This window comes from Candidozyma haemuli (assembly GCF_002926055.2).
Source record: "Candidozyma haemuli strain B11899 chromosome Unknown A_2014730914, whole genome shotgun sequence".
Lineage (NCBI taxonomy): Eukaryota > Fungi > Ascomycota > Pichiomycetes > Serinales > Metschnikowiaceae > Candidozyma > Candidozyma haemuli.
In genome coordinates, this window is record NW_020289906.1 from 539,109 (window position 1) to 563,246 (window position 24,138).

Genomic DNA, 24,138 nt, shown 5'->3' on the forward strand with positions numbered 1-24,138 from the left:
TAATGATATGAAGTTTGGAATTGAAATAGATATATTTGTAACTTTTAACATTGCTATAATAAATAACAGGCATTTTTCTAATTTAAATATACAATCTAAGCCAGCAAGAGCTTCTTGACCTCAGTCACGATGGCATCACCCACTTCCTGAGTGGAGCTGGTGCCCTTCAAGTCTGCGGTTCTAATACCAGAGTCCAAGACGTTGCTAACAGCCTTCTCCAAAGCCTCAGCTTCCTTAACAGCGTCCAAAGATAAACGCAACATCATAGAGGCAGACAAAATGGTAGCGACAGGGTTAACCTTGTTCTCAGGCAAGTCAGGGGCAGAACCGTGACAAGGCTCGTACAAGCCGAAGGCCTTGTTAGTGTCTGGCAAGGATGCCAAAGATGCAGAAGGTAAAAGACCCAAAGAACCAGGAATCACAGAAGCCTCGTCAGAAATAATGTCACCGAACATGTTGGAAGTGATGACAACACCGTTCAATTTAGTAGGGTTCTGCACCAAGATCATAGCAGCGGAATCAATAAGCTGGTGGTTGATCGTCAATTGAGGGAATTCTTCGCTCATGACTTTGTCGACAGTTTTTCTCCACAATCTAGAAGATGCAAGCACATTGGCCTTGTCCAAAGACCAGATAGGCAAAGGTGGGTTGTGCTGCAAAGCCATGAAAGCAGCCATTCTTGTGATTCTCTCAACTTCAGAGACGCTGTACTTCTCAGTATCCCAGGCGCTAGTGCCGTCAGCAGATTCTTCCTGTTCTTGTCTTTCACCAAAGTAGATACCACCAACCAATTCACGAACGACAGTAAAATCGGTTCCCTTAACCACATTGGACTTCAAAGGAGAAAGCTCCAAAAGCGAGTCGGAAGCGAAGTTACATGGTCTCAAGTTGGCATACAAGGCCAATTCCTTACGAATCTTGAGGAGACCCTGTTCTGGTCTAACAGCACCAGTGCCCCACTTTGGACCTCCAACGGCACCCAACAAGACGGCATCAGACTTCTTAGCAGCTTCAAGAGCCTCATCAGGCAAAGGAGAGCCAGTCTTGTCAATAGCAGCACCACCGATCAAGTGTGTCGAGAAATTGAACTTGATTTGTTGGTGAGGAGTAGTTTCTTCAATAGCTTTCAAGACTTTGACAGCCTCGTTGACGACTTCGGTACCGACGTGGTCACCGGGAAGGAGAACAATGTTTTTTTCAACCATGATAAAGAGTAGTAGTTTTGAAGACTTTGGATGTCAATTTGCGCCGGGTATGAGGCTCATTTATAGGCCGTGGAAAAAGTGAGGCCGGCAACGGCGCCGGTACCGGGGCGCGCTACAATGAATTTTCAACACTGTTAAGTGTATCGTAACTATAGACAAATCAAATATAATATGTAAACTCCGCTGTCAAAGGGCGCAGCGACCCTATCTGTGTTCTGTAATTCGTCTCTTCGTTTCCACATTCGAATAACCATCGATTTAAAACCTTAATGTCCACTCCATTCAATAGTGTTCAAATCAATTCCCTCTTGCACCATCTCCCACAATGGAGACATCTTTCTCAAGAACTCCACTCTCTCATTGATGGCACGAACGACATAGTCGATTTCGGCCTCAGTGGTGAAACGGCCAATACCGAATCTGATGGATGAATGGGCCAAGGCGTCATCAGCGCCCAAGGCATGCAAGACGTAGGATGGCTCCAAGGAGGCGGAAGTACAAGCGGAACCGGAAGAAAGGGCAATATCCTTCAAGGCCATGAGCAATGACTCACCTTCGATGTAGGCGAAAGACACATTCACACAGCCAGCATACTGCTTGGTTGGGTCGGACAAAACACCGTTGAACTGAGTCTCAGGGATAGACAACAAGCCATCTCTCAACTTGGTGGAAAGTCTCTTGATGTAGGCCTGGTCGTAAGCCATGTCCTGCTTCATAAGTCTAGCGGCTTCACCGAATCCGCAGACCAATGGTGGAGCCAAAGTACCTGATCTCAAACCTCTCTCCTGACCACCACCAGTGATGATAGGATCCAATCTCACTCTTGGACGTCTTCTAACGTAACAGGCGCCAATACCCTTAGGACCATAAATCTTGTGAGAAGAAATGGACAACATGTCAATGTTCATCTCGTTGACATCGATAGGGATTTTACCATAGGCCTGGGCGGCATCAGTGTGGAAGAAGATCTTGTTCTCTCTGCAAATCTTACCGATCTCCTTAAGTGGCTGGATGACACCGATTTCGTTGTTGACAGCCATGATGGAGACAATAGCAGTATCCTTTCTGATGGCCTTTTTCAAGTCATCCAAGTTGATCAAACCCTCGTTGCTAACTGGCAAGTAGGTAACTTCAAAACCTTCGTCTTGCATGTGTCTAGCGGAGTCCAAAACACACTTGTGTTCGGTTTGGGTGGTGATGATATGTTTCTTGGTTTTCTTGTAGAATCTGGGGACACCCTTGATGCACATATTGTTGGATTCGGTAGCACCCGATGTGAAAATGATTTCTTTTGGATCAGCGTTAATCAACTCGGCAACATGGGAACGAGCCTTTTCGACTTCCTTTTCAGTTTCCCAGCCGTAGGCGTGGGTGGAAGAATGTGGGTTACCATACAAACCAGTGTAGAACTGCAACATCTTGTCCAACACACGAGGGTCTGTTGGAGTGGTAGCCTGGACATCCAAATAAATAGGTCTGGTACCAAACTTTGAGTCGTCTCTAGTAGCCAGCTTTAATGATATCAGCGAACCTTCAGGGGCAATAGCCACTTCAGGAGGTGGTGGAACAGCTGTGGCTAAAGAGCGTGCGTTGGAACGAACTGGCACAGTTGTGGAGAGCCGACGAGTGGCCCTTGATAAGGTGCCTGAGCCTCTCACTATTTTCGTAAACATTTTAAGTCTCAGATGAGTTGATGAAGAGAAAACAAGGAGAACTGAGATTCCGAAGAGTGACCCACCGTATTTTTTAATGCTCTTTTTTTTCTTTTCCTTTATACTAATTAGTAATGAGTGAGAGTCCGTTTTTCTATCCCGAGATCCGTTCGCGGTGCGGTCGTGTACTACTCACACTGTCAAAGGCGAGGCTTCACTATGGAGTGGAGACCATGACTTTTGCCAGTGCGCATCGAGCTGAGACCCTGTGGCAGCTTATTAAGACATTGTGGCAGGCCAGGTCTAGGTCAGATATTCCCTTCGTGACGTCATGTGACACCGGGTCATACCTTTCGCATTATCCTCCACCATTGTCTTCTCGACCTCATAACGTGCAGACTTTGCAGCCAAACCCTGGATACTCTATCACTCAAGGGCCTTCTGATCCTTGACATATTTGTCTAGAACGGAATGAGTCAATTCGTAGCATCCCAAGAAAATCGCTCCACCAGCACTGATCCAAGCAGTTCTGGGTCCAACACCGCTCAAAAACACCTTTGGACCTTCTTCTTTAATCATCTGCTTGACCAATACGGTAACAGCAACTCTTTCTTTGTTTAACATAATACGTGTCTTAATCACATCAAGCGGTGTTGTAGCAGCGGCAGCCACACCACCAGCGACAGATCCACAAAGGGCACCTTTCAAAAGGGAAATCGACTTGTTATCGTATGCGGACCAAAGCTGCTTAAGTTTCTCGTAAAGTGGGAATTGAATTATCGTAAAGGGGATTTCTCTCAAAATTGTAGAGTTCCATCCTCTATAGAGTCCACGAAGAGTTCCTTCTCCCAGCTTGTTCATAAGCAAGTACTTCAAGTTAGCCCACAGTGTTGCCTGGCCTCCCACACCTTTGTGACCTGCCTGAGTTCTCTGTTTCACAATCTCAGCTGGAACACGAACAAGGCAAGCAGCGATCTCTCCAGCAGAGGCAGCGAGCATGTGGCTTGCGGTTTGGGGCATTTTGTCTTTGGTGGTAGTCTTCAACGTATCGTAAGTAACGAAGAACAACGATGCCGAGGGGGCCAGCGCCACGACAGCAGAGCCTAAGCCCTTGTAGATTCCATGCCAGCCACCATTAGCGAAGAAACCACCTTTGGCTTGAAGTCTGGTCTTTAAAGTATCTATAGGAAAGAATGCGAGATCGGTACTAGTACCGGCACATCCACCACTCTGAGATTAGCAATTAGGTTTAAAATTAATGAAATGCAAAGAGACATACGATCAATGAGATCAAGAAGGAAGTGTTATCCATTGAGTTGTTCCCGGGCGAAGGGTAGTTCTGGTAAATGCAGCAAAAGAGTGTGGGTTGCAGTTATGCGGTCCTTGGGACACCGAGATTTCGAGATTTTTCACACCGCGACTACTAGTGTAAGAGTCGAAACGACAGTGAGCCGTACGGAGATAAACAAGCGGGTGTGGGCATGCTCCAGTTCTGAACTCCTCAAGTCTTTCATTTTATCTAGGGCAAACGATGAACTTGTTTTTGGAAATTCTCTTTTTCTTAGCATATTTCAAAATGATCGAGTCGGCTTTCTTTGTGGGAGGTATAAAGGCTTCGATAAATGCAAGAAACTCGTCGTAATCCCATTCTTTCAACATTTGAAACAACTCTTTGATTCGCGTGTGTAGGTCACTCGAAAGCATTTCTGAATTGAGATATCTGATTTTGCCTATTTCTGGGCGACAGAATCTGCCTCGAAGAAGCGATAAGTCCAAGGAAGCATTAAAGAATGGCGGGAGGCCCAGTTTCCACTTGAGCATGAACTCTTTCTCAGTAAGAAGAGCAGGCGACGCATTCTTCATCGTCTCTACTCCAAACCACCAGGCACACTTGGCGTGATTTAGCGTAAACTTACCTGGGGATGTTTCATCGCCAAATCTATGGGATATAGTGCAAACAAAGTCTTCCGTTAGCTTGGGATCCTGAACCAAACACCGCTTTGCCAACGTATCAAAATCAAACTCTTGGTCTGCTTTCTTCTCGGAGAGCAAGACTGATATAACTGTGTAAAGTGCTTCTGTAACAAAGCTTGGTTCAAGAATCACAGCACGGCCATCTACCTGGCTACCGCATAACCCGTACCATTGCAGGTAGAAATGTCCTTCATCTATAGGAGAATCATTTTCAAGCTGCTCCATAGTCTTGCTCTCTTCGGCATTGCCGCTTGGATACGTCGGTATATTGGCTGTATCAATGTAACCTTTCAGTTTCGTGAGTTCGTACATGTACGAAGACCGGTCAATCGCCACTAGGGCTGATTCAGGACCAGTGAATTTTGTACCAAGCTGATTAATGTTCATATCGTTCATGAGAAGCATTGTGTTGGAGTGGTTCATTTGACGCATGGTATAAGTTTCATCATCAGTGCAAAGCACCAAGTGGTTATCCACCAGCTCTGGTGATCTGATTGTCAATTTTCCCTTGTTTTCCTCTATGTACTCAACAAGCTCATCCAGAAGCTCCATGAGCTTATACTTGCGGTCATTCAGCCACTGGACTTGGCTGTACGCGTCAAAGGACATGGTGATGGTTGGAACCAAATCTGCGCGTTTCCAGATGTAGATGGAGTATTACAGAGCGTGATGATGGAACAACCAGTACACACAATATTCTCTATTTAACACCAAAAATTTTGTTAAAGAAATCGCCCGTCTTGATAAAAAGTATCTTTTTCATTCCATCGGCACCTACTTTTGTCTAATGACAGTGCCTACAAGATAGCTTCATGATAGATTTGTATTGAAAACCCTCTCAAAAGTAAATAATAATATGGATGATTACTGAAATGTCGATTATCCGAAAAGGATACTTTCAGTTCACGAATTGTAATGGTCTATGTGGATTTCGAGAACGAAGGCTGGCAACAGTGAACAAAGTGATTCTTGTACCAACCCTGGGCCCTCTGTTACCATGAAGAGATACCTTGACGCTAATGGTAGCTACGGGTAGCCCATAATGCACGTAGAAAACTAAGGATGCCGTTTAAGCATGCCAAATAAGCCATCTTCCTTAGTTAAGCTCACCGATGTGCTTGTCGATGTCAATTTCCTCCAAAGACACATGACCAGCCAAGGTGATTGGCTTCTTCATCTCACGCTCATACTGGATTCTCTCCAAACGAGCCTTTGGACTCCAGCCATTCACAGGGGCGACCAACTTGAAAGGAGCAATCCAGTTGTTGACAGTCTTGAAGTTCTCACCCAAACTGTAGATTTCATGAACCAAGTCTTCCACACAGATAAAGCCAAGGTCTTCGCCAAAAGTATCTTCGACGACCTGGTTGTTATCCAACTTTGAGAAGCCAGATTCACTTTCTGGGTTAGGGAAGGAAGCTCTCTTCTGGAAAAGCTCACGCACAGAGGCAAGCGATGGCTTACCCACGACAATGTATGGAGCGATGAGCTTCAAAACTGGAAGGACAGTAGGAGTGACGTTAACAAAAACGCCCATGTTCTCCTCGGTCAATCTCAACACTTGGAGAACAGCCTTGGCCTTCTCGGGGATGGTGAGATGCTTATTGATGTTTGGGATTCTGATGATAAACATGAGCTTTGGGTCTTCTTCCTTCTTCTGGCTAATTTGGCGCTGCTCGTGTTTCAAGATACTGTCCATACGCTTCTTTTCAATGAAAGCAGCTTTATTCTTCATGGCCAACTTCTCAGCTCGAAGAAACTTATCCTTTTGAACAAGACTCTGCTTCTTCTTTTTTTCAGCCTCGACTCTAAGCTGCTCCAGCTTTTCGATTCTCTTTCTGTCGGCATTCTTTCTCTTTTTCAAGAGAACTTCCGGGTTGTTATTAAGGACAGCCATGGTGAATGTGGTAGTTTAGTGGAGATGAGACTAGCGAAAATTATCTGCGATGCGACCGATGAGCCTGTGTAGGTGCACCATACTAGGGAACAGAGTCCACCACACATCCAGCGATGAAGAGAAAAAGTAACTATTTAAAGAGTACTTTTCTACCCAGTGATCAATAAGACGCCAGATTATGGCGACGTTCCGTGATATTATACCTCAGTCGAGTCTGCCTCTACGAGGCAGCCTCAAGGTATCCTCTAGGTAGCCTCTAGGTAGTCTACACTACATCCAAAAGAAACGGCCATGAGCCTCACCATAGAATGGAAACCGCTCCAGAAACATAGAACCCTCGGCAGATCCGCCGCATCATAGCCCAGTTGTCGTGGTTTCGTACCGACATGGGACCCTTGTCTCATCATGTATGGCTAACTGGTGGCTGCAAAACGCACCTCAGTCTTTTTTTCTTCCCCCAGAGGCTCAAAGTCATTCTCTCCTCCCACCGTAACCCCACACCCATTCATTTCTTTTTTTACTCTTCCAAGCCATACTGGCACCTTCCCAGCCTCTGCTCCTCTTTTTCCCTCTTTTTTTCGTGTCCAGCATTCTATTAATACCCCAGGGGGCCACGCAAACCTCACCGTGTATCTCGCTTATTCCCCCCAGTCTCATTTAGCTCTGGCAGATCCCTCACACCGATCAAACACGCTTCCGCCCCGAAACCGATAAATTACTACGGAATGCACCATTATTGTTCCATCCTTTTTTTCCTCCCTCGCCCAGGAATTACATCCCAGACCCTGACAACTTCGGTCACCGCAAGTGTTCCATTGTAGCCGGCCACTATTGTTAATTGTGGGTGAACAAAATGCATTATTGTTAAGCACGGCCTTTCCGCAACCGAAACTTTGCTTGGACAAGGGTCTCATTTGGTAGAAGTAGGAATTCCTGGGGGCTCCTGGGGAGTAGCTGAAGCAAAAAGAAAAAAACTGTGTAGATCGTTTGGGTGCAAAATTCATGTCTGTCGCCAAATAGCCTGCACTGCTTCGAGGCCACGGGCCTCAATATAGACTTCTTGTGAAACAGCCCAACGCTCGATGCAACATAGTTCATCGGCGCCTCCGTGCCGGGACTCCATTGATACTTGCTGGCCCAGATTCTTCTTCATGGCGTGGCATTGTCTGGTTCCATCATGTGCAGATGACTTGTAAAAAAAAAAAAAAAAAAAAAGTAAATTCATAATAAGCCCTAGCGGTATCTCGCGCAAGGCCTTCTTCCGTCACCTCTGCCCCCTGTACAGCCATATATGGCAGCGTGGTGATTCGCCCAGTACATCCAAGGGAGTTTTCGTGTCAGAGGAAGAAACTGCTCTTTCTTCAAAGGCGACAAGCTTTTTGCTAAGTCTAACTTTCAGCCTTTTCCTTTCTTTTTTGTGTCCTTCGTCTTTTGTGTACTTCTGCGTGCCCTGACAATTGGACCCTGTCTCATCCCGGAGCATTGCATTCTGGGACTGAACTCTCCGCAGAAAAGCCAAAACCATATCTCATAAACCGAAACAAGAGCCCAAACTTTATACCCCCAGTCCTTCTTTTGACTCCCACGCTCCTTTACCCCCTTACGACCCTTTCTTAGCGTCCCGCAAAACCTCCTTCGCATGGATAACCTGGGAAGACAGTTTCCGTTCGGGTTCAGTCCTGAAAGACCGAAGCTGGAGGAAAACTCTGACCAACAATATCGACAATACCAGCAGCCATACCAAGGTCCAAATCGTCCTCCTCAAGGCCCTCCGCCTGCTGGTTTCCAGTCTCAGATTCCGTCTTCGATCCTGCCATATCAACAACAACCAAGGCCCTATTATCAACAGTTTCAATACTACCCGCCACAACAAACACCTTCTGCCCCTGACAGCCAAAACTCAAGTAGGACAAATGTTCCTCATTTATCTGCTCCTTACCAGGCTCCTTCTGTTTTGAACCAGGGCCCGCCTGTGCCTCCTGTACCTCCAATGGCTCATGTGCCTCAAGGACCCCCAGTGCCCCAAATGCCTGTCTCCCTACCGCCTCATCAAGCTCTGTCAAAGAATATGGGTTACCCGGTATCTCAAGAGATGTTTCTGCTGTATCCATTACCTGACCAGCCCGGTATCCCACTCGATACACCACCATCGAGGTCTAGCGATATCGTACACAAGATAAGGGCCTCAGAGCCTACCCAAGAGGAGTTTGTTGACCATCTTAAGATGCTCACAACCAGAGCTGCCGGCATCCCTTTATCCCAATTGGCTCATAAGATTAAGATGCTAGAATCCGGTAATCCCAACATCGATACCGATCCCCTCTTTAAAACTTTGAATAATGCCAAAGACATAAAACAGGAAAGACATCATCAACTTTATGGAATGGCTTGGGTTCAGAGCATGTGTGAATCCTCACCCACAGCAGTAGTCCCTCGAAACAGAGTTTACGCCCGCTATGTGCTGCTGTGTGCTAACAATAATCTTAATCCATTAACCCCTGCCAGTTTTGGCAAAATAATTCGCATATTGCATCCTAATCTTAAGACTCGTCGTCTTGGAATGCGTGGGAAATCAAAGTATCATTATTGTGGTATCAAACTTTTAGATGACCACTCACTGGATAACTCTGGCCTGTCGGCCTCCTCGCCAGCAGGTTCAGAATCTCCACAATCAGGAAACCCACAAACTCCAACATATTCTAGATCGCCTTCGATTCCTAGCGGTAGAGGCACCCCTATCCATTCTGCCGCCGTTCGTGAGGCCTTCGTGGTAAATGGCTTTAAGTATATTCCCAACTTGTTCTCTTTAATTGATCAGTCGATGGGCCCGGAATGGATGGCACAACCCTTCACCTTACCACCTATTCATGACTATCTACCGAAGGACCTGGATGTGGATTACGATATTGCCGAAACTTTGCATTCGCTTTATCGCGTTCATTGCATGTCTATCTTTGAAACTTTAAGATACATGCAAGTGGAGAAAATGTTATCGCTCTTTGCTCCCTTTTTTGCTGTCTTAACTACTCCAGTCTTTAGACTTTTCACGGCTGAGTCTACTTTGGAATGGGTGAAGGCGTCGGATTTGGCCATGTATAGAGCGATGCTCAAAATGTTGACCAGATTACAACTAGAATCTGTTCCAGATGAAATCATGGCTCCTTTGAAACTTATTGTGAAAGAGTTTGTCAACAAGCTTTCAACTACCCTCCAATCCAAATTCCCGCAGAACTTCGTACAAATGAAGTTGACAACAGCACGGCAGTTTATATCCATGGTACGGAGGTTTGTCCGTTGTGTTGAAAACGGAACCTCTGCATCGAAGGTTCTCTCTAATCAAACAGAAAGATCCCTCATGCTTAATGATTGGCTACGAGTGGACACATTTGAGATCCTTCTCAGGGAAGTACCATGTGCCACGGAAAACATGGATTTGTTCAATGAGATTTTCAACGACAGAATTATCAAGCTTTTTGAAGAGGAGTCTCCACAGGCTAACTCGCTCAAGGCAAGCGGGCTCGCACCCTACGCCGCCTTTCTTCTGGAACTTCCTGCCAAGTTCCCAGATACCACACCATGGCTCTTTCAACTTGTATGTTCAAATTTACTAACCACATGTCTTCGTGAGATGAGTTTAGCCGGAGGGCAGAGTTTTGGTTCCTGGTGGGTGTTTCGATGCTGGGCTGATGAGTACGTCAATTGGTTCTTTGAGCTCGGTGGTTACCTTGCAGACGAACTTGAGTCCTCCATGCCTCAGAACCCTGAGGAAGAGGAGCTTCCAACACAAGATTTGGAATCTACAAGCGCCAGCTGGGCATTTGAACCAGTCGTGACTGAGAGTCTACGCTCGTCTAGTTTCGTCGATTTGCTAGACAGGCCAAATGGAGACAGCAAATCGTATTCTGAGACCGAGTGGTTTTAGAGGCAGACCAGCACCCAAAAGTTTTATGTGTATTCATATGGAAACGAAGTATACGTAACAAAAGTATTATGAGATCTTTTCTTTTAAGTTTCTGTAGTCCTTGTATCAGGGAAGCGACGCGAAACAGTTTTGCAGCCATTTTAACATCTCTTCTTCTTCACCCCAAAATGGCAGAATTTCAGACATTCAACAAAGTAGTGACCAAAGGCCCGGTTCTAAATCAAAGCGCCTCTGAACTCGTGTTAAAAAAGGCTGTTGGGAAAGGTGAACCTCTCATGACTTTTACACCCAAAGCTCGAGAGTACCACCCAACTATATCGGGGATGAAAAGATGCCAAAACTGTGGGACAGTTATACCCAAATTTGTCATAATAAACTGTCGAAAATGCTTAGCTATCTCTTACTGCTCTACAATGTGTCTTGTAAAGCATAGAAATGAAATACACCAATACGAGTGTGATGTACTTAGACAGCTCGTTGATTTGGAAGACTTAGAATGTACCCCAAGGGCGATCATCATAACAAGGCTTCTAATAGTTTCTCAGTCAAGCAAAGACTTTAGAGGCTTTATGAAGAATTTAAAAGTTAACGGTCACAATTCGTTGCTCAGCTACAGAGAACTGCAGTTTCTTGGTCTTCTCTATGATCCTCAGGATGTCAAGAACGCCCAAACAATGTACAATTGCCATAGCCGTCCATTACTTAATAGTAATTTTGAAACTGTCGGTTCCTACTTTGAGCCCTCGTTTGCCACAATACCGCATTCTTGTGACCCTTCAACAGTTGTCATGCCGTTGTCACCACAAAAGTTCGAGGTCGTCAGTGCAAGGAAACTACTAGATGGGGAGACTCTATCAGTGAGTTACATAGCTGTTGACCAACCCAAAGCTATACGTCAGTGTCAATTGCTTCTGTTATACAATATCAGATGCGTTTGTTCTTTGTGTGAAAGTAATACTCTTGATCCATTCGTATCCTTTAGTTGCCCGAGCTGCCAAACTTCAATTTATGAAATAGACATTGATAACATCTTGTCTTCCTTTAAATCAAATACAGCGATCGAGGACTCTAAAAGGACAATATGCCGTTCATGTGGAAGGGAACAGACTCGAAACCAGATAATGGAAGCAAAAGGTATCTACAAAGAAGTTCTTTTTGAGCTCCTTAGACATCATCGCATATCGCCAAAACGAGGGCATCAAAATCTTTCAATTAGCAAAATTGTGAAGGAGTTAATTGATGGACCAGCCAAAAAACCGTTGTCGGATAAGAGACAGGCGTGCTTCCTCAAATTGATACAGAAATCAAGCAAGACAAAAATGATGTCCCCATATTGCTTTCCTATTAACCTTTTATATAAATCTGTCGCGGAACGGTTCTTGCTGAATATTTCAGACTGCAACGGGGTAAAGGAAGGTAACCAAATGGTTAGACATTGCCTTTTTACACTCTTCCATGTCGAATTGGCAGCTCAGTTGACGGCTTACAAGCCCACGTTAGTGCACCTTTTGGAAAAGGCTGAACGCCTAATGTGGAGTTTCACACAGTTATCGAAAAATCGCTGTGAGGCCACAAGGATCAAAGCTAGCAAAGCTAGAACGTTCTTTAAGGCTCAGGCACTAGCTTTCAAGATTAGAACAAAACGAATGGATGCAGAAGCCCTTGGACTAGCAAGAAAATATCTGGAGAGTCCAGAATTATTGGACGACGATATACGACGGTGTGCTGAGCGTATGCTTCTAGCTAGCCAAGTTGCGTTAAAGGTCCTAGATGAAGGTTACTATCTTAGATTCGCAGATGGGAAGGAGGACGTAGTCTTATTTCCCTTGACGAAGTGCCTTCAATTGATGCAATCAGTCCGGCTTTCTTAAACATCATTCAATGCAACACAAACTGCTCCTTTATGGTGACCATTGTAATGTCTAACAGTTTCACTGTTGGAGAGGTCCCAAAGACGAACATAGTGATCAGAGCATGCGGTCACCAAGTAAGCACTGTCAGCACTAAACGCACAGTCCCACACCCACCTTTGATGTCCTTGTAATGTGGTTTCTAATGCAAAGTTCTGCTCTGTCAGCCAAATTCTAGCTGTGTGGTCCGCAGAGCAAGTAGCTAAATGCTTCATGTCCGTCAGGAGCACCACCCTAGTGATATACTTCAGATGAGACCTGAACTTAGTAGCTGGAGTTAACGATGTAATGTCCTTTTGGTTCTGCATTTTCCAAACGTAGCAATTGCCTTTATTATTTCCAGCCACAAGCATGCTTCCGTCACTGGCTACCGAAAGAGAATTGATAGGAACATCATCCTCTGGAATAAGATGATGCGTACACTGGTTCTCTCCCAAATCCCAGATTCGAATGTTACCATCATGGTCACAACTTATGAGTTCACCTTGGTTGGGATGGATGACGACCTCATTAACCGGACAGTAATGCTTATAGTTTCTTTGAACCGAAGGGGAACGAACATCCCAAACCTTCACTGTTCCATCTTCAGATGACAGGACCATCCATTTGTTTTCAATTTGGAAAGCTATCAGTGTGACATTGCCGTTGTGTCCTTCAAAAGTCATTACGGGATTTGAATTTGAGCTGCTCCCATTCCCGGTGCCTCCAGCTCCAGAAGCAGAAGGAGTACCCATTGTGTTACCTCCAGAAGAGCCTGCCTGTTTGATATCATATAAACGAACGTTAAGGTTTCCTGCAGCAGCTAAGAAGCGCTTATCAGAAGTGATTTCCAATCGGTTCACTTGGGAGTCTGTGTGCTGAATAGTCCTGGAACACACTCCTGTTAAGGCATCCCAAAACCGGATCGTGTGATCGTACCCAGCAGATGCTAGAATGACAGACATCGGAAAGGGTAGTAGTTATGAGTTGGGTTCACTAGTTGTATAGATACTTAGTGAGGTAAGTACTATGGCAGTTGATAGTGAAGATTATGTGTGCAGGCCACACTGTTTGAAGACCTTGAAAGTGACAAAAATGATAGCAGTGGAGTATTGAAATTTAGATAAATTTCTTTCTTTATATTAATTAAAGAGTGGCTCTACCGCATGTTTGTTTGGATTACGTGTTGCGACCGAATTGTTGGCCAATGAGCCCTCATCTCAGCCTGTCTACAAAGATTGGAACGCTATGATGCAATTATGTATAACGAATGATCTATTAATATGTGATACTTATGGTCCATGACTCTATGAACATTGGGAATAATGCTATTCTCAGGCCCAGCCTAAAATGCACTCTGAATGGCCTGTTTCTGGGCTGGCAGCAACGATGTAGGGAAATCTATCTTGTACTTGATGATAAGATCACCGTGTGCATTAGGGTCCTTGGAGTTTGGCATACCTTGGCCTGGATATCTGTTTGTGGAGGATGGCTGCACAGGAAGAGATCTGGAAACGTTGATCTTCTTACCGCTCAAGGTAGTGATGTCCTTTTCAAACCCGAGCAATGCTTCCTTAAATGACAATTTAACAGTAGCTGTCAAGTCGCTACCCTCTCTCTTGAAGACTGGATGTGGCTTTTCCTCAATGATGAATTGGACTGTCTGTCTGGCTTGACATTCACGCTGGTAATCACCTTCGTTGTTGAAGTTGATCTTGGTACCGATCTTCCAGCCAGGCTTGATCTTAATCTCCAAGATCTTGCTTTCTCTTGAACCGTCAGCGGATTTTCTGCTAAGCTTCATCTTCTTGACAGCTCCAGTGTACAACTCTTCTAGGGTACATGGCAATGAGATTGAAACGGTATCTGGTTCTGGACGACGAGAGCGGCCACCTCCGCCGCCTCCAAAGCTGCCTGGCATACCGCCGAAGCCACCACCGCCACCACCGAATCCAGAGTTACCACCAAATCCGGATCCACCGAAGCTGAATCCACCATCGTCCATACCGAAGCCACCCATCTGCGAGAAAATGTTGAAAGCATCGGACTGGGAGAACGGATGGCCTCCACCTCCACCACCGAAGGAGAAAGTAGTGCCTCCTCCGCCTGGAGCACCACCAGCAAATGGGTTTTCACCACCAGCTGGAGCATTACCTCTGGCAGCTTCTAAACCATAGTCGTCATAAACTTGTCTCTTGTCACCGTTGGACAAAATATCAAAGGCTTCGGAGATCTCCTTGAACTTTTCGGTGTCACCAGTAGGTTTATCTGGATGGTACTTGAGAGCCATTTTTCTGTAGGACTTTTTAATCTCGTTTTCGTTGGCCAGTGGGGCCACTCCCAACAAATCGTAAAGCTTTGTTTCCTTAACCATTATGTTGCGTCAATTGCAAAGAAAAGGTGTGTGCTAGAATTTAAGACAAGTCGTGTGGATGAGGAAGTCTTGATAAATGAGAAAACCGCAACACCTTGGAGAGTGCGAGATTGTTCTCGAAGGTTCTACACATGCCAGACAAAGTGTACTCGGGAATGTGAAAATTGTCTCTAAAATTCAGGGAAGACTTCTGGATGACAAGATGGTAAACGTAGCTTGATGGGCCCAGTTTCGTGTCTTCATTTGAATGATTTCCATGTCTAGCTTTCGTTGGCTGCGAAATCCTACGAACTTGCTCGCTCGATGTTGAAAATTTCGAGCGAAGATTATAACTCACCTATTTTCAATAATAGTCAAGATGCAAGTAGTTTAACCTATTTCAATGCAATTTGGCGAAGCGACTAGCACTTCACGTCGATACCTCTTCTCTTCTCTGCTTCTCTCATTTCGAACATGACTTGAACACCAACGAAAAGCGTTGCCAGGGCAAAGAAGAAGAAGCGCAAGCCTTGGGATGTACTGAACATCTCTTTTATAAGAGCAACTGTACCATCTTTACCAAGACAGAATCCGAACAAGTTGGCGATCATCATGAGCCAGATGTTGATAGATGCACCAAGGCCACACAAGTATCTGAACCAAGGTCTATCGGAATACTTTCTGAAGTACAAGGTAGCCAAAATCTCAGGCAATAAGAAAAGAACCACTAGCCACCCCCACACGAGCAATTTGAGCTCGATATCGTGCCACACAGCAACGAAACTGAACACGACCAAAGTGTTAGCTACTCTAGACTTGATCCCGCTAGATCCACCATTACCTTCGCCTCTACGTCCCCCGCCTCCAAGTGGAACATAGATGTAACGAATCACCCACTTATTGTAAGAACGGTGCCATGCTCTCCAGAAAGCAAGAGCCAGGTAATTGTTGTCCATGCATCTGATCATGTTCTCTGGTGGGTCAACACCGTCAAGCAATGACCAAAACCGGAAGAGCCTCCAAGGTATCAATAACTTAAGCCAGATCACGTTAAGATTAAACATACCCAACATAGATAATTGAAATGGAGTATCACCATCCCAGGCCTTGGTTTTGGAGACAGCAACCACATACATATAGTGAAGAATGAACTCCATCACCAAGACACAAAATAGTAAGCGCAAACCATAAATAACGATTCTTTTAGTGTCTGTAGTCGACTTCAACCTGAAATACTGGGTTTGATACAAGTAGTCGTTGAATGTGACAATAGGTCCGCCAATAAACAATGGAGCATAAGTAATGTAGGCGAGATAATTGAAGAAGTTGTATTCCAGAATTGGCAATGGAGCAGTGAGGCGTTCTCTGTCGTCCAAGTTGTCACTGACAGGCTTCAACCCCAACAGAGTCAGGTCCTTTTTCTCGAGGTAATCCAAGCTGAATGAGAGCATACGAAGTAGGGTGAAGTTGTAGAACACGTCCCAGCGCGTTATTATACCCTTGAAGCCATTATCGAGTATTCCAAAGTGGAATGATGCATCCCAATAGCGATCATTAACAAAAAGGGTTGCAATTCCATATACCCAAAGTAATATCTTGGCTTTTTTGCTATCATGTATACGCTTTGCAAAGGAATACATCACGACAAGATGGAAGAAAATCTTCAAGACGTTGACACCATGGAGAACAAAAAGATAGATAAATCCAAACGACACATCAAAAACCGTCCGTTTCACCTGGAAACCGAACAAGCTGGTTGATTTCCTAAGCAGGACATGTCCTGCAACGAGTCCCATGAGAAGCCAAAAGTTGTTCCTGAAGAAGCGATATTGTGTATCTGAATTATCAACCTTTCTTCCGAACATCCAACCTTGAGTTAAAAGAGGCTCATACTTGGGATAGTTTGGATTATGCTCATTGGAAGCATCCATAGCAGTCTTCCACATTAATGGCACCGCCAATGCAAACACCACCGCATAGATCTTGAATTCAAGCGTATGCCATTTTGATCTGGTAGAACGAGCGACAACCCTTTCCTTTTTCGCTGGATCAGAAGGTGGGTATAATCTTGTGTCTAAAGCCTCAAGCGAGAAGAACTGGAGCACAGGCTGTAGGTGTTCCATTGAGAAAATGCCCAGACGCTGAGGAGTTGTAGTGATACATCACTCTTGATTTGGAGAAGCGTGTACAATGCCTGTGCGACAGCGTGATGTTGGGGTAACGATGAAGGGTCTGATAACAGAGAAGAAGGTAGGATGTCTTTATTCCTTTCTTATTTTATTTTTATTGTTTTTTGGTAGCTGGGACAGCTTGGTGAAGATCGATAGACTTCATTTTAACTAGTAGGAGAAGTAGATGATTGATGTATCTATGGATGGGAAGGTGGAATGACTGCTACTTGCAATGAAAAACCAAATATACCAAGGACTATCTGAAATGAAGAAGCCTCAAGTTTATGGAATTTTGTTATTTAGTTCATTTTCCACTTTCAGTTCTTCTTGTGTTGTTGGCTTACTGTTCAGGGTCTTCGTCTGGGGTATCAGTATGGCTGCGAAAAATGGGTACATTTCCACTTTAGCACCTATTTGGTCTTAATGGCGCATAAATTGAATCACTTATCTCACCGAGCTTCTATCTCTATCATGTTCCCTACTTTAACTTCTTCAATGTGTCCAATCTGCTCACACAGCTCATCAAACTACATTCTACAACTCAATTAGCCAATCATACGAGCTGGAAAGAATCAAGGGCATCGAGTGTCCATCAAATCACCAGCTTATGCTCATCTCATCTCTGAATACCCAAATTCAGCACAACCAGTACTTCCCTAAACTCCGAAACTCTACCAACTCAATGCGAACCGAAGCACTCAACAAAGACACCATCATACCAGAAATAACCCAAAATAGCGTAAAATCAGACTAATTCTCTTCTTTAAGCTCCTACGCATAGTCTATCACCCTCATCTCGCCAATTCCGTTGAATCACACCGTCCCCTCTCCCCACTTTGGCGTGTACATATAAAGTGGTGCCTGGGCGCCCCAGAAATGAAAGAACCCGCGGAATCCTATCCCTTTTATACTTCTTCATAACCACCACAGTGTCATTTCGATCAATCAATAGAATGTCTGCTGCATCTAACGCCTCGTGCATCTTCTGCAAGATTATCAAGGGCGAGATTCCTTCTTTCAAGCTCATTGAGACCAAGCTCACTTACTCCTTCTTGGATATCCAGCCTACTGCTGAGGCCCACTGTCTTGTTATTCCAAAGTACCACGGGGCCAAGTTGCACAATCTTCCAGATGAGTATCTCGCTGACATTTTGCCAGTGGTGAAGAGATTGACTAAGGTCTTGAAACTTGACCAGAACGATACCCCAGAGGGAAGTGGCTACAATGTCTTGCAGAACAACGGAAGAATTGCCCACCAGGTTGTGGACCATGTCCATTTCCACTTGATTCCAAAGAAGAACGATGAAACTGGATTGGGCGTTGGTTGGCCTGCTCAGGAAACCGACTTTGGCAAGTTGGGTAAGCTTCACGAATCTTTGAAGGAAGCTTTGGCGGTTGAGGAGAAATTGTAAGTAGGGACGGTTGTTGTCGTAGTACAGGGAAGAGGAACAATATACGACAGGTTAACAATTCAGGTGAAACCTGTAGAGGTGGTATGGATGAGGTAGTACGTCTATGATGCATTTTGGGTGGTAGCAATTGATGAAGGGTAATCTAGTTGAACAGTCCAAGACGAGGGAAGAACTTTGTTAAAGCATTACTTAACCATATTTTCCACTTGAAGTCCCTTACAATTTAAGTTCTCTCACTTTGTGTTATACTCCAGTGAGCTTTCGCAGCCACTGCTAGACCCCCAACACCACCATTTCGCCACCAACCTGAAAAGCAATAACCAACGACACCGGTAGTTTATCAGCCTAAAGAAATCTCTATCGGTCACTGCTATTTAAAAATAGCAAACGCCCTCCACCATTTCATCTATCAGCATGTGTCAGTCATCTCTTCGATACCGCCTCACTCATACACTCCGTACGCATTATCAATAACAAGCTATCTCTATCAGCTCCACCTCCACCTTCTTTATCGCCACCCTCATGTCCCAGCCAGAGGCCGATTTCCGTGCCCAGTTTGGCAACTGGACATCGAGAAATAATGCCTCAAGATCAGCAGGTCCCCAATTATCCTCCTGGACAGATTATGTCAGATCAAGCGCCAACGACCTTTATGAGTCTCTCCCCACATATAACAACCCAGCGGTCGCTGCTCCTCAACAAGAGCCATCTTGGTTTAAGCTAAGCAGGTTTGAAAAGATTGTTGGCTTTGGATGTTGTTTAGCAGCTTCCATATTCTGCTTTGTTTTCAGTTTCTTTATGTTCCCCGTGCTTGCTCTCAATCCCAGAAAGTTTGCATTGCTCTGGACGATGGGATCGTTTTTGTTCGTTGTGTCTTTTGGTATCCTACAAGGCCCTTATGCTTATATCAGACACCTTACGAGCCGAGACAGAGTTGTCTTTTCGGGTATCTTCTTTGGATCCATTTTCCTCACCATGTATTGTGCCCTTGTTCTCAAGAGCACCATTTTGACCCTCTTTGCCAGTATTGTTGAGGTCATTGCAATTGCATACTACATTATCAGTTATTTCCCCTTTGGTGCTACGACTTTGACCTGGTTCACAAGCTACATGGTCGGCTACTTTGGTGGAATATTCTCAGCTATCTTTTGATATATCTACTTCATCTACTTTTGTCATTGTTTTCAATGCTACGTCTCAACGAATGTTTGGCCCATTGGTTCATAATGATTACCTAATTAATATACACTTGCAATTCGAAATCCTCTTCCAATTCTGTATCGGCTACCACGCCGTCAAGGTCTAGATCTTCGTCGTCAAACACTAGTCTTGCCTTCTTGACCAGTGTTTCATCGATATCTTTCGATTTCAAATAGTGCTGAAGCAATGCCCTAATCTTTGTTTGAGGTCCTACCTCTGCTTCTATGCGCTTATTGTCCTTACCCTTGAGCCCAATCACGAAATACTCATTTTTTGCGCCTTGAGACTCTTCGTTTTGAGGTTTGTCTTCTTGGACATTAACAATTGCCAAATCCTCCTCTCCGCTATCGTTTTCTTGCTCATCTGTAGTTTTCCAGAATTCCTCGAAAATCTTTTCGAAATTATGTCGACAGCTCTGAGGTATATACAAACATTGAATGACTGTATTTTTTTGAGAATCCTCAGGTCGAGGAATTCGTAGCGTGCTTGGCCTGAAGAATGGCTTGAGCTCCAGCCTACCTTCAATCCACACAAGGCAACCGCCTCTGAGGTTGAAAGGATAAAAATTCTGCGATGCTTGTAGCCTTATGTTATCCAAGATTTCCATGAATGTTTGGTTCCCTCTGCAAGTAATGCTATAGTCCTCGGGCGGCCCTAGCCTTGACGATACAGAGAGGTCGTACAACCTGTCAGACTCGTCGTCACTCTGCTTCAGACTCGAGTGTGCCTTAATATAAGCTCCGAACTCTTCGTCAGAATCGTCGTCGGATAAAACTTCCACAGGATCAGTGACAGTAGTCACACTTTTGACTTCCAAGATCTCTTCATGATCTGACGAATCTTGGGCAGTATGGAAAGACTCGAGGTGATCGTTAGAAGTAGGTATATCAGCTACTTGAGACGGAGCAGGGGGTGGAGGAGGAACAGCCTTTGGTGGCAGCGGTAGTTGAGCCAGTTCTGATGCTTCCACTTCGGTTTTGACATCTTCTGCGTCCGGTTGTTTGGCCTCCGTCTTGACTGGTTCAGTGTTGGAAACCGGAGTCTTGGATTTCTTCTTCTTCATCACAAAGAAATCGTCATCATCAAACAACTTCTTGCTTCTTTTTTTTGGTTTGTCTGAGGGTTCTGGCTTAACCATCATGTAGCATGGATATGGAGATGAAATGGATGCTTTCGCACATACCCCAGAGTCCGAGATATATGATGAAAGGTAGTACGTTTTATGCTACAAAAATAACATAAAACTTAATCAGAGTACATAAGAGAGAAAAATATCCACTTTGGATTTAAACAAGTTGGGATTCTTCAAAAATGTTCATGTTTGAACTTGCAGCCGTTTACTACCACTATTGTCAAATGTCATCTGGTAAACGCGAAATGATAAACACAAACAAAGCACAAGTCCACAGTCATGGCTACGGAAGCTGACGAGCTAATACTAAGTGCCAACCTCCCGAGAACACGAGACTTGAGTTTTGTTGGACGGTTCCACCATAATTATGGCTTTGAAGAGAAGCAATTCGAATATTTACTTCAGCAGAAGGACCTTTGGGGCGATAAGCTCTTCTACATCAATGAGGTTCCATTCAAGCAGGCTGTCGCTAATGGCCAACATCACGTCAGGCAGGTTCCTGAAGTGACGAGTGATGAATTGAGTTTTCCGAAATTCGAAGGCTCTGAGGTCCTGGAGAGTGATTATAAGGCTAGGTTTGGCTGTGACGATCCAATAGATATTAACTTCACCAGTTCCCAGAAAGAAAGTAAAAAGGCTCTTCGGTACGGCGAAGCATTGAACTTAAAGGAGCTATATAAAAGGAATGCAATTGCCTTGAATGTCGGTGGGATCGTAACGGCAATGAAATGGCTCCCATATGGTTCTCTTTTAGCTGTTGCGGTTGCTTACCATAAGGATGGCTTATCGAAGGCCATTACAAGTCCGTCGATGCTGATATTCCCTCATAATCAAGACAAATCTGATGTGTCATCTTGTATTCAATTTTGGAAGTACGATCTGGGGAAAAATTCATTATCCTTGCGTAAGGTGCTTCTTACGTCAAGTTTCGGTACCTCATCAACTATTAACTGGCTTCCATTGAAAGTCCGGGATGGCAATATGGGCGTTCTTTCTGCATTGTTCTCAGATGGTAAAGTCCACTTTTTCAGAATTGATCTACCTGCTACTGGCACGCAGTATATTGAAGTAGCCACTGCTTCATGGACAATTGCCATGACTGACGAAAGAGACAACAACAGCCACTTACCCATTACTACATATGACGTCTTTGATGAGACGAAGATAATTGTTGGCACTTTAGATGGTGCAATTGCTGAATTCGTCCTTCCTGGCTCTGACGAGCAACCAGAAGTGCCATCATTTGTGGAATATGTGGTCGATTCTGCTATCAGCACTGTTACTGTTGCCCCCGTATTTAACGGGCACGTTCTTTTGATTAACACTACTACAACAAGATCATTTGCAATACTTTATGAAAATATAAGGCAAAGCAGAGTCGAAACAGCATATACTATCCTGTCTTTGCAACCCCGATACCACAGAGGGTTACGCATCTTTGTTTATCCTGACTCTGCTGAAAGTATAGGGTACTCCTTTGCAAGACATCCTCATCAAAAGCATAGCTTGCTTCTCAGAACAGAATATATTTCTAGCTTTCACACAAGCGAGTACCTCGACCATCCCTTTGCGTTGGTTGGCAACGTTGCGGGAGATTTATATGTGATCAACATCGCTCGAAAGATCTTTGGTGTGCCAAAAGCACACAATAAGTTAATTGTTCCGTTGAAGGTATGGTCTGTTTCCCTAGAAGATGATAGACAAACACTAAGGCTTTCTGGAGACTACATGCCCACTACAGCAGATAAGTCTGACGTTGCATATTCCTTCACCCCCGCTGAAATTGGTATTTCAGCTTGCGCATGGATTGAAGATTTGGATGGCAGCTCAGCGTACGCTATGAGCACATACTCTGGTCTCATGATCTTGGAGAGATTAGATCCTCAGTTGACTTAATATTTGGGAATTTTCTTGTCAACTGTCTCACTCCATTTATTCAAACCACCTTTGATATCATGGACGTTCATAAAGCCAAATTCATCAATGAGTTTCTTGGTTGCAAGCTGCGAGTCGTTACCATAACGACAGATAACATACAAATTATCATTTGATTTGTCGAATGTCTCAGGTACAACTGAATCTGGCGAATCGAGCTTCGACAATCGCAGAACCCAGTCTAGATTAATAGCGCCGGCAATTTGAGCAATTTTAAATTGCTCGGGAGGGCGAACGTCAAGTAATAATGAGCTCTTTTCGTTCGCCAATCTCTGTGAAACATCAATGGCATCAAGCCTTTGTTTGGAAGTCAATACATTCGAGTTCACAGAACCACAAAAGACCTCGTAGTTTATCTCACCAGATTCTATTGCTTCCTTTGTTATCGTCGGTTGTGTTCCACAGACAGCGCAAGTGGCTTGCCTATTCCTCATCTTAAACTGTCGGAGCACTTGCTGTGGAAATGCTGTGTACATTGCAAGGAAAGGGGTAAACTTTTCTTCATAGAAGCCTGTCAAGACTTTCAAAGTCTCAGTAGCAAGCGAGATGCCTGTCATGCCGATAGCAGGTCCAAAGACTCCAGCGTCGCCACAACTCGAAACAGATTCTGGTTTGGGTGGCTGCGGATAGAAACACCTATAGCATGGTCCAGTATTGTTAAGATTAAGAATAGTAAACTGACCATCTGTTTTGACTCCAGAACCGCTAACAACAGTCTTCCCACTCAAAACAGCCACATCATTGATTAGATAGCGTATAGCTGGTGCATCAGTACAGTCGACTATTAGATCATACTGAGCAAAGATGCCAAACGCATTGCCATTATCGAGCCTCACAGGATGTGTAACAATATCAACATGGGGATTCAAACGATTCAAGTATGATTTAGCTGAGTCACACTTGAGTCTGCCAACGTAGTCAGAAGTATGGATCACCTGTCTGTGCAAGTTACTGATATCAACCGTATCGTTATCCACAATACCGATACGACCAACACCAGCAGCAGTCAAGTATAGCAAGGCGGGAGATCCAAGTCCTCCAGCACCAATGACAAGTATCTTGGCCTTTTTAAGCCTTCGCTGAGCCGGTAGGGAACCGAACTCAGGAACGATCATTTGACGACCATACCGTCTGAACTCTTCGAGCGAGAAGTCTGGATCGTTAGATGGTCCATCTTGGTCTGACAGTTGGTTGGTAGATGGAGAGGCTCTTTTTAAGTCGTTCCTTAACTTCTCATTCTCTGCTTCTAGTTGCTGAATACGGAGATGTAGGTCTTCCACAGAAGACATGATATGCTAAGGTAGTAACGAGATGCGCATACGCGCGATGTGATATCAGATGGAGATGGAGAACTTACACTGACACTTACTTTCCGAAAAAATTATATCTATTTGAT

At 44.5% G+C, this 24,138-nt stretch overlaps 13 protein-coding genes across 13 annotated transcripts; 4 read left to right on the forward strand and 9 right to left on the reverse strand. All coding sequences in view use genetic code 12, as the record gives it.

Annotated features, from left to right (window-relative positions):
* Positions 1-95: 95 nt before the first annotated feature.
* Positions 96-1,205, reverse strand: LEU2 (3-isopropylmalate dehydrogenase; the record flags this gene model as incomplete). The annotated part of the gene is made up of 1 exon (XM_025483984.1): positions 96-1,205. The coding sequence occupies one exon, from the start codon at positions 1,203-1,205 to the stop codon at positions 96-98; it is 1,110 nt and encodes a 369-aa protein (XP_025342199.1).
* Positions 1,206-1,471: 266 nt separating this feature from the next.
* Positions 1,472-2,878, reverse strand: SPL1 (Spl1p; the record flags this gene model as incomplete). The annotated part of the gene is made up of 1 exon (XM_025483985.1): positions 1,472-2,878. The coding sequence occupies one exon, from the start codon at positions 2,876-2,878 to the stop codon at positions 1,472-1,474; it is 1,407 nt and encodes a 468-aa protein (XP_025342200.1).
* A 405-nt stretch (positions 2,879-3,283) lies between these two features.
* On the reverse strand, positions 3,284-5,440 carry CXQ85_000233 (uncharacterized protein; the record flags this gene model as incomplete). The annotated part of the gene is made up of 2 exons (XM_025483986.1): positions 3,284-4,087; positions 4,388-5,440. 2 exons carry the CDS (start codon positions 5,438-5,440, stop codon positions 3,284-3,286), a joined length of 1,857 nt encoding a protein of 618 aa, XP_025342201.1.
* Positions 5,441-5,927: 487 nt separating this feature from the next.
* RPL7 (Rpl7p) lies at positions 5,928-6,728 on the reverse strand (the record flags this gene model as incomplete). Its single annotated transcript, XM_025483987.1, has 1 exon — positions 5,928-6,728. The coding sequence occupies one exon, from the start codon at positions 6,726-6,728 to the stop codon at positions 5,928-5,930; it is 801 nt and encodes a 266-aa protein (XP_025342202.1).
* A 1,639-nt stretch (positions 6,729-8,367) lies between these two features.
* On the forward strand, positions 8,368-10,650 carry RFX1 (Rfx1p; the record flags this gene model as incomplete). Its single annotated transcript, XM_025483988.1, has 1 exon — positions 8,368-10,650. The coding sequence occupies one exon, from the start codon at positions 8,368-8,370 to the stop codon at positions 10,648-10,650; it is 2,283 nt and encodes a 760-aa protein (XP_025342203.1).
* Positions 10,651-12,517: 1,867 nt separating this feature from the next.
* On the reverse strand, positions 12,518-13,504 carry CXQ85_000236 (TOR complex subunit; the record flags this gene model as incomplete). Its single annotated transcript, XM_025483989.1, has 1 exon — positions 12,518-13,504. The coding sequence occupies one exon, from the start codon at positions 13,502-13,504 to the stop codon at positions 12,518-12,520; it is 987 nt and encodes a 328-aa protein (XP_025342204.1).
* A 380-nt stretch (positions 13,505-13,884) lies between these two features.
* On the reverse strand, positions 13,885-14,913 carry SIS1 (type II HSP40 co-chaperone; the record flags this gene model as incomplete). The annotated part of the gene is made up of 1 exon (XM_025483990.1): positions 13,885-14,913. One exon carries the CDS (start codon positions 14,911-14,913, stop codon positions 13,885-13,887), a length of 1,029 nt encoding a protein of 342 aa, XP_025342205.1.
* Positions 14,914-15,314: 401 nt separating this feature from the next.
* GUP1 (O-acyltransferase) lies at positions 15,315-17,015 on the reverse strand (the record flags this gene model as incomplete). The annotated part of the gene is made up of 1 exon (XM_025483991.1): positions 15,315-17,015. One exon carries the CDS (start codon positions 17,013-17,015, stop codon positions 15,315-15,317), a length of 1,701 nt encoding a protein of 566 aa, XP_025342206.1.
* Positions 17,016-18,016: 1,001 nt separating this feature from the next.
* On the forward strand, positions 18,017-18,475 carry HNT1 (adenosine 5'-monophosphoramidase; the record flags this gene model as incomplete). Its single annotated transcript, XM_025483992.1, has 1 exon — positions 18,017-18,475. One exon carries the CDS (start codon positions 18,017-18,019, stop codon positions 18,473-18,475), a length of 459 nt encoding a protein of 152 aa, XP_025342207.1.
* Positions 18,476-18,997: 522 nt separating this feature from the next.
* On the forward strand, positions 18,998-19,627 carry SFT2 (Sft2p; the record flags this gene model as incomplete). Its single annotated transcript, XM_025483993.1, has 1 exon — positions 18,998-19,627. One exon carries the CDS (start codon positions 18,998-19,000, stop codon positions 19,625-19,627), a length of 630 nt encoding a protein of 209 aa, XP_025342208.1.
* Positions 19,628-19,709: 82 nt separating this feature from the next.
* Positions 19,710-20,813, reverse strand: CXQ85_000241 (uncharacterized protein; the record flags this gene model as incomplete). Its single annotated transcript, XM_025483994.1, has 1 exon — positions 19,710-20,813. One exon carries the CDS (start codon positions 20,811-20,813, stop codon positions 19,710-19,712), a length of 1,104 nt encoding a protein of 367 aa, XP_025342209.1.
* Positions 20,814-21,086: 273 nt separating this feature from the next.
* Positions 21,087-22,703, forward strand: CXQ85_000242 (transcription factor TFIIIC subunit; the record flags this gene model as incomplete). Its single annotated transcript, XM_025483995.1, has 1 exon — positions 21,087-22,703. The coding sequence occupies one exon, from the start codon at positions 21,087-21,089 to the stop codon at positions 22,701-22,703; it is 1,617 nt and encodes a 538-aa protein (XP_025342210.1).
* A 27-nt stretch (positions 22,704-22,730) lies between these two features.
* Positions 22,731-24,031, reverse strand: UBA4 (Uba4p; the record flags this gene model as incomplete). The annotated part of the gene is made up of 2 exons (XM_025483996.1): positions 22,731-22,733; positions 22,769-24,031. The coding sequence occupies 2 exons, from the start codon at positions 24,029-24,031 to the stop codon at positions 22,731-22,733; spliced, it is 1,266 nt and encodes a 421-aa protein (XP_025342211.1).
* Between the last annotated feature and the right edge of the window lie 107 nt (positions 24,032-24,138).